Source organism: Pteropus vampyrus, unplaced genomic scaffold (genome assembly GCF_000151845.1).
Source record: "Pteropus vampyrus isolate Shadow unplaced genomic scaffold, Pvam_2.0 Scaffold56, whole genome shotgun sequence".
Lineage (NCBI taxonomy): Eukaryota > Metazoa > Chordata > Mammalia > Chiroptera > Pteropodidae > Pteropus > Pteropus vampyrus.
The window spans coordinates 4,026,968-4,036,063 of record NW_011888837.1 but is presented as its reverse complement, the minus strand read 5'-3'; the positions used below and the strand labels follow the sequence as shown (position 1 = coordinate 4,036,063).

The 9,096-nt window shown below is 37.1% G+C and overlaps 1 protein-coding gene across 2 annotated transcripts in view; it reads right to left on the bottom strand.

The window, feature by feature from the left end:
• Positions 1-5,087: 5,087 nt before the first annotated feature.
• Positions 5,088-9,096, bottom strand: part of USO1 (USO1 vesicle transport factor) — a 67,928-nt gene continuing 63,919 nt past the window's right edge. For both annotated transcript variants that reach the window (XM_011360554.2, XM_011360552.2), the window contains 4 exons: positions 8,853-8,951; positions 7,180-7,287; positions 5,999-6,214; positions 5,088-5,458 (listed from right to left, as the gene is read on the bottom strand). In XM_011360554.2, coding sequence (XP_011358856.1) covers positions 5,363-5,458; positions 5,999-6,214; positions 7,180-7,287; positions 8,853-8,951 — 519 coding nt within the window. In that variant the 3' untranslated portion in view covers positions 5,088-5,362. The remainder of the gene's footprint in view (positions 5,459-5,998; positions 6,215-7,179; positions 7,288-8,852; positions 8,952-9,096) is intronic.

Here is a 9,096-nt window from a genome sequence, read left to right as displayed (position 1 = left end):
CCCATGTTGGCTCAGGGGTACAACCCCCAGTCCAGTCAACTATAGCCAAGACAGAAATATTTAAAAAAGGAAAGGCAAAGAGTGCGAGAAAACAGGCTTCCAAATTATAACAAAAACACCACACAGGTATTTAAAGGAAAAGAAACTCTGATTACCAGGATTATGACCATTACATTAGTCTTCTCATGGTGGGAAAACAGTAACTTTCCCACGATTATTAGTTTCACAAGGGTGATGATGAGTCTTTAGATAATCAGCAAAGCAAAAATCAGGGACAAAAGTATTTTGATTAGAGAGTCCAGGTTTACAGGAAATATTCAAGGCTTTATTATTTTGGAGATCTAAACCAGTCAGATGATTCCAAACTTTCTGGCTTATCTTGGGGCAGAAAGCTTTTCCTGAAAGTGATATGTAAAGTACACAGTCATACCGGAAGCAGGGCCTAGTGTCAGCTCTTGCTTCTGTAATTCACAAGCTACAAACATAGCAGCCAGGGCCCATTCTCACCTACAGGAGGCAGTTAAGGGGTCGCTCTGAACCAAATAGACTTTCAAAAGAAAATGTTCACTACTGCCTGCACATACTAAGCTGATTAAGACTAATAACATAGCCATATAAGTCTACACTGCAGATTCCTAAGTCTTCTTACTTGACTAGTACTTTAAATAAAGCTCTCTCATGCCTATGTATAGTCAATCCTCAAAATCCTATGAGGAAAGAATATAAGTTAAAACTTACCAAGCACTTCTTATATGTGCCGTCTAGTTATTGAGCATTTCCCAAGTGCCAGGCACTCTTCTAACACCTTTACAAATATTAACTATTTATTCATTTAATTCCCATAACATTCCTGTGAATATAAGGTGCAGTTATCATCCCTATTTTACAGGTAATGAAACTGAGGCATACAGGGGTTAAGTAATTTGCTCGAAGTCACACAGCTTGAAAGTGGTGTAGCTGGAAGCTGATCCCAGGTAGTCCAGCTCTGGAGTCCACACTTTTAACCACTGTCCTACATGGCCTCTCTTGAAGTGAGTGCTACTCCAATTTTATGGACAAAGAAATAATCAGTACTTAGAAATTAAGTGACTTGCCCAAGGTCACTAACAGAATGATAAGCTGAAATTTAAAATCAGGTCTTTTGACTTCAAGTCAGGTTTTTTTCAATAACAGCAGCAGCAGTAACAGTTAACAGTTATATAGGGCTTAACTCTATGCCATGCACTGTTGTAAACGCTTTATAAACAATAACTAATTCACAGCTCCATGGCATATATACTATTATTATTATTCTCATTTCATAGAGGAGGAAATTGAGGCACAGAGAGGTTAAATAACTTGCCCAAGGCCATGCAGCTGGAAAATAGCAGTCAGAATTCAAACTCAGGCAGTCCATCTCCAGACTCTAGATTCTTATCCATGACTTTACTGAGCAGGATCAGTAAAACAAGGAAGGGAAGGACACTAACATTTATTGGTTATACTTTTATATACTGTGATAGATGGCATGATTGCTAAAATATTCACTGCCCCCCCCACCCCCACCCCAGGCCTGTTCCTATGGGAAGATTATATTTTACATTAGTTTGGCCAGGATTTGCTTTGGTCATTGAAATGTGAATGGAAGTGATGCCATTTCTAAGCAGAATGTCGGAGAGCCACTGTGAGGTTCTGCCTTCTCTTTCCCCTTTGCCATGAGACTTGCCTGTCCCAGACAGAAGCTGTTGCTTCATTGCTGGTCTTGGAATGAAGATTTGGAGCAGAGTATAGCTGACATGCTGAGGGTATGAACATGAACAAGAAGTACCTTTGGATATGGTGAGCCACTTAAATTTGGGTTGTTTCCATAGCATAACTTAGTTTAAACGAACCTATATATTAAAATTTTATAAAATCTTCACAAAAATCCTATTAGGCAGGTATAATTAGCTCTAGGAAGAAACTAAGACTTATAGTTTCTGTAATTTGCTCAATGGTGTGGACTGTTTGCATTCCCCCAAATTCATATGTTGAAACCCTAACCCCTGATGTGATGTTATTTGGAGATAGGGCTTTTGGAAGGTGATGAGGGTGAGATACAGTCATGAGGGTGAGGTCCCATGGTGGAATTAGTGCTTTTATGAGACACCAGCTGTGGAGCAGAATGGGAAGGTTGAGTTTGGTGATTGGGTTACATATCTGATATGTGATGTAATTCTTGTCTAACATGAAAGTCAACTTTTAAGTGAGACTTTTTGACAGCAATCCTGTCGCAACAGTTAGAGATCTGAAAGAAGGTTCTATTTTATCCTGTACATATGCCTTACATACACACAGCAGGTACAACTGATTGCCTGCCCAATACCCATTCTGTCAACCCCTGGTCTCTATCTTTCCTTCTTCTTAACGTTTTGTTCAAATATTGCCCACCCCCACAAAGCTGCATCACACCCCAGGGGTGAATTCCAATTAGTCAAGGCGATCATTGTGGTCTTACTTCCTTTGATGGTAATTGGTTTGCTAGTTAAGGAATCTGTGGGTGAATTCTGGCCATAAGCCAGGAAGATACAAATTGAGCTAAGGATCTAACTCCAATTCTGCCCTGCATCAAAAGTAGTCACAGGTTTTGATTATCAAACTAGTAAGATAGACTTTATTCTAATACTTATTAACCTTTATAGATGGATGTGAGACAGAAATACTGAGTGTACAGTATCGACATGTCATCAGCAAGCTTATCTGAGCATATGGCTTCTTGGCCCCCATGACCCACCTGGGTCATGTATGGCTAAGGAAGATGGATGTGCATAGATTCACTTGCGTTTCTCACCAGTGTCCGTCTGGGTGCCAACTTACAGCTCTCCCTATGAAGGTGCAGTTCCACAGATGGAGGATTTCACAGCAAAGGAGGCAGATAGTCAGCTTACAGCACAAGGCCTTCCTGTGTAGCTTAACATGGTAGTTGCCAAGGAAACTGTTGTGAGAAGGCGGATCCAAGGTCACCTTCCCAGATAGGCCTAAATCTGTTTGGAGATCCAGGCATGACATTACTCTTTTCTCACAGGAAAGAAATTTGCTGGGGCTTCAAAATAAGGTTTCTGGGCTCTCAGGAAGGGAAACAGAAGATAAAGTCTGAAGTAGATGCTTGGACTACATCTTCCTGGTCAATTTAGTTTCCAAGCTCTACTTAAGACATTTTTGCAAATACCTCCATTTTCCTCAAACCCTTTCCCCAGTTCTTACTTTCAATTGATTTACTGCTTCCTACTTGACTGAGAAAATAGAATAAGAGTACTTCTACACATTCCTACCACCACATAACAAATGATTTCCCTTTTTACCCATACCCTCCGTCTTCCCTCATGTTACAATATGAATATATTGTCCACATTCCACTCTAAGGCTACCCCCTCCACTTGTTTTAGTTCCTGTCTCCACTCATCTATTCAAGGACATCGGTTTATCGACTGTAAACTCTCTTTGCTAGATGATTATCCATCAGCATATAGCCTTTAGTAATTTCTTTTAAAAAGCTCTCACTTGACTCTACATCCTACTTCAGCTATGGCTCATTTCTTTATTCCCCATTATAGCAAAATATCTCAAAGGAGTTTCCTATGTCTGTTGTCTCCAATTCGTCAAATCTTAGTTTTCTGAACTGAGTTTCCTATCATTTGTAACCCATTATCATAAATATTATGACTTCGTAAACTCAATATTTTTTTCTAAGTTGCTGGGCTGTGCAGCTATGAGGCCTCCTCGTGTATTCTCTACTCCAGGCCAGCCCGAGTACATTTTCTGATTTTGCAGATGTTTCTTTCTAAGGATCTTTGGAATTCTATTATTTATGAAAGTCTAATTTTTACTCCTGACCCCATTTTTATCCTTAAAACATTAGCCTGGAAAGAAGTCATTAACCAGTTGTTCATTACATGGTGTCAACTTTAGGAAGACTTCAAATAGTCTAAGCTGGTCCAGTAATAGTCATGTACTTCTCTGACGGCAAGGCCATCTCAGGATGGTGGTGGTTAGTGGTGGGAAGGTGCTATGTTCACAAGTGCTCTGTTACACATAGCCATTTCCCTTATCAAGACATGTAAAGACACTACACTTCTCTTCCAAAAGTCTGTACCCTTAGTGGACTGCTCAAACTATTCCTGAAGCCAGGAGGCAGATGTTATACATTATCCTCCAAATCTTCTGTCTTGCCTTTAAGTACACCTGCTTGATTAAATGGAAACATTGCTAAGAACTCCAATGCCTAATTTAGAAACATCTAAACTCTTCTTGACTTCTGCTTCTGCTCCAACTAGCCCTGTCCAATCTTACAGAATCCCAATCATTAGTTCTGAATAAGGCTGCTTTTAACATTCAGAGAAGAAATCCCCTCACCACTTCCACTTACCTCATCTTTTATTAAGAATAAAATACTTCTCTCAAAATCTAAAAAAGGGAACCATGACCACCAGGAATTAAGTGAACATAATATCTATTTTTATTATGAAAACATTAAATTTCGACACATTGCTCATTTGCTTTTAAAAAATCTATTATCTGACTTAAACCTATTCAGCAAAAATGCCAATAAATTATATAAATCATAGTTTTTTTAAAACTAGGAACATAATATGTTTTATGATAATCAAACAATACTAAATCTGAGTTGCATGAGCTGTTAACTTATAATTTGTTTTAATGTTTAGCTTAAAATAAAACCAAAACCAACCACCTGCTAATATACTGTTGTAAAAGTTTCTCAGAAAGGCTCTCCTTTATCACTATGTCAGTATCCTGTTTCTTAGGTACAGAACACAGCCATATCACGTGTCAAGGCACTCATTCTACACTGTCTTATCCTGCTCATCTTAGGGGTCCCATTGGATCGAGGGCTGATGATATATATTATACCCACCCCCAGCCCATATGATCTTGCCTTTAAGCAACTTCATTTCTTTAAAAGGAAATCATTAGCTAAGAGCTCCAATGATGAATTTAGAAACAATGATTCCAAAACACATTAAATGTGTAGTCATAAATTCTGAAAAGTGAAAATAACAAACAGAACTTACGTGAACAACCAATGAACTAAGGCAAATAGCACTGCCACCACATGTCTTAACATGGTATATTTTTAGTGTTTCAAGCTCTTCACAAATTATATTTTGGGACAGTTCAGATGAATTTCAATAAAAGATGTATGTTCTACATAGAGTTTTAAGAGTTTTCAACATGGGTGGCATTGTTTAAAAAATACATCAATAGTCTTATTAGTGAACGTTTTCCACTTGGTTTCTAAATTTTATTTTCTGTGGAAGCAAACCAAAGCACTGTCTTAAGACTCCATGTTCAAAGTTATAATATGATCTCTAGCATTCTAGAAATTTTAAAGCTGGATATGACCCTGGTCCTTGCTGTCATCTTCATCTTCGACATCCTCATCATCTTGGTCTCCAGATTCAAGTTCATCCTCTTCTTCAATCTAAAGAGAAAATACACATTTAAAATTATGAAGATTTGTTTACTTCATATTCAATACATAGTGATATATACCACTGATAAACTCTGTATTCTAGTAATTATAGATTACAAGTCATCCGATTTCCTTGACTTAATGCTTAAGGCTCCCTGTCATTTTTATATGAGATGAAATATATAGGTTAATTTGCCAACAAATGGCTATACCGCTCTACACACACACCTGAATCAAACATGGCAAAACAGAATAGTGCATTAAAATGGTGACAGTTTTGTTACCACAGGAGCAATCAAATCAATCCATTTCCTAGGCTCAAAGCCCAAAAGAGAAGTTAACGAATGCCGGAAACCACCTAATCTGTGTCTCAAGTCAGTTCAGCGAACACCGTGAAAGCAGTGTGGATGCTATCACATTCGTTATCTAATATCCATGACTGTGGTATAGATGTATAGGCACAACAATTCCATGCTACAGTAGAATTTTCAAAAATGCATTATGAAGAAACATAATATCTATCATTTTTGGAAAACATTTCGATCTTACTGGATGACCAAATTCCTTGAGTTTATTCTTCAATGAAAATATTTTCTGATCCTGATCAGCCAACAGCACCAAGAGATCATCTTGTTCTTTTTTAGAGTCTGTAATATCCACCTCGAGCTTGTTTCTCTCGTTTTGTAAAATGGCAATGGTACTGTTAGATGAGTCCAGCTGCTCTTTAATAGCATCTCTTTCCTCAGACAGAGCTTTAATTTCATTCTAGGAAAAGACAGGTGAAAATCACTAATCGAAAATTAGTATTCACTCTCCTAGAGTTTTTAACAAATAGGTTCTTTCTATGACTTGTCCAATCTGAGGAGTTTGGGAGTAGGAGCTGGGTGGATAGGAAGTTTTAAAACACACACGTGCGCGCGCACACACGCACACACACTTATCCAGTAACATGAGAATTTATGTTAGGCTACACATCAAAGATGGTTATTGTGAAAAATAGAAAAATAGAGTTTAACATCCAAACAATAGTTTTAATTAGTTATTCTTCAAAAGATCCCAAGAGATAATACCATTTCAGATAGGGGAAAATAATAAGGACACAAAACATTTTATAGCAGAAGCCTGGTTAGTATCAGAATTAGAACTCAAGTTTTAAAAAATTTTATACATACAATTAAATGGGCAAGAAAAATAACTCCAAATACAATCTGCCACTTGTGACCACAATCCAAAAGGCACGATCACACATTATCTTTCTTTTTCCATTTTTTCCTTCATTACTTTTACTTTTATTACTACTACCTCATTCTTTTCTTCATGTTATTTATTCTGATTTCTCTGTCACACAACAGACTGGAAAGGTTTAATGTGCCTTATGGAATGCCTACATGAGGCTTATGTACTAGCTAAATCTGTATTCGTTGTTTCTTATTGTGATTAGAGATTGATAAGAAACCTATTTTCAATGATTTTCACTGTCAAAGTACATTCCTATACATTCTTATTTTACATATTTAATACCATTATTTGAAAGAGCACTTAAAAATTTTTATCTGTGCCATCTTGAATCATCAAAATAGAAGTGGACATGTTGTGAGATAACACTATACCCCATTTCATTAGCTTTCTTCACAAATCTAAGACTTTGAGAAATGAAATGAAATAAAATAAAATTTCCAGAAATTCATTTCATATAATCTGCAATAAATAAACGTTTCGCCAGAACTAACCTTTAATTCTTCGGTCTCTTGTAATAATGCCGATAGTCTCCCTTCTACATCAGCAGTTTTTGCAGCTATTACAGTTTCACTCTCTACTGGTACAGGAACTGATTTTGCCTGAAAGTAGAAATTGGAAAAAAAAAGTTTCTTTAAAGTTCTGATCAATATGAAATCCCAAAGGTGATTTAATTTTCTTGCTATATTGAAATGTTACTTCCAATAGCATAAAATATAATTCCTTACATATTTACATGCAATAATGTACTCCCCCTAAGGAGATGAACTGTCCCTACAGGAAAGCAGGAGGCTGAATTAGGCGTGGTGAGGCATCGAATCTCATCAGAGGCCAAGGAAGGCCGGGTTAAGCTGCCTCAATGTCAGACCAGGAAAGCAATCGACAAGACAGCTCTAACATAGCATTTAATAAGCACAGAATATTTTGCAAAGCTTTTTCCTCATAAATTTCCAGTAAGTTAAGTCGACATTATATCTCAGAGAGATAGGTGGTGACATTGAACTGAATGCCATTAATTAGTAAAATGCAAGTACTTCCTTAAGTGCTATGAGAAGTATTCTTAAATCAGTTTTTCAGTCGTGCCCCATCTTTTTTCTACAAAATACTGGGAAGTAAGGTCCTGATGTAACAAATACCTAAAAATGTGGAAAGGTCTTCAGAATTGGTTGAGGCTAGAAGACTTTTGAGGTACACATCAGACAAAGCTTAAGTTGCCTTGAAGAAACTATTGGTAGAAATATGAACAATAAAGGCAATTCTGGTCAGCGCTCAGAAAGAGGACAGCTGTATAGAAAGCTTCTATGCAGAGAAAACATATACTGTCATGAACAGAATGTTGATAGAAAGAAATATGGACATTAAAGGTGGTTTTGGTGATAGAAATGAAGAAAACATTAAAGGAAAGTGGAGGAAAGGTGATTCTTGTTATAAAGTAGCAAAGATCTGGGCTGAATTATGTTCTAGTGTTTTGTGGAAAGTAGAACTTGTAAGTGATGAACTTGTATATTTAGCTGAGGATATTTCTGAGCAAAGGATCAAAGGCATGGCCTGGTTTCTCCTTGCTGTTTATAGTAAAATGTGAGAGGAGATAAATTGAAGAAGGAATTGTTAAGCAAAAGGGAATCAGAACTTGAAGATTTAGAAAATTCCGAGGCTATCTTTATTGGAATAATTGATAAGGCATGTTCTGGTGAAACGCCAAGGGTATGGCTGGACAACCATTTGTAAAAAGGTTGCCTGTGTGACTCATGGACCCAATTAACCATCTCAGCAGAAGCTGGAATAGAGATGTGGTTATCCAAGGAGGACCCAGGAGAATCTCCTTGTCTGATAGCTTGGACCCCTGTGAATTGTATGGGTTGCCAACAAGGTTTTTGACAATTTTATATCAGCAGCAAACCTGCCAACTTCGACTGAAGGGTAGAGATGGGATGAAATACAAAATACCAGCAAACTGAATCAGTAAGTAACTGATTAAACTGACTTAGTGAGTCTATACTATGACTGCCACCATGGCCAAGAAATCTATGTGACTAGAACTATGGCTAGTCAGTAACCAAAAGGGAAGGTGCTTTCTGACAAATTTGCTTCTTTTCCACAGTGGCTGAGAAAAAAACGTCTCAACCTTGTATTTGCTACTTTTCAGGAGAAAAAAAAATTAACTTACAAATGCTTCTGTTTTCTGTAACAGCTCCTGTTTTTCTGTCTGTAGTTTGGTGATCTCCCCAGATTGTGAGATTAACTGAGACTTTAATGTTGTCAGTTCCTAAGAGGAAAAAACAGTTGAGTTGTAACATTAAATATTATTAATTTCATCAAGGAAATCTCTATTTACAGAATACATAAAAAAAGTATTTCCTTTCTTGGCTCTCATCTCTAAAATCGCAACTTCCAAGTTTTAAAATCTAATC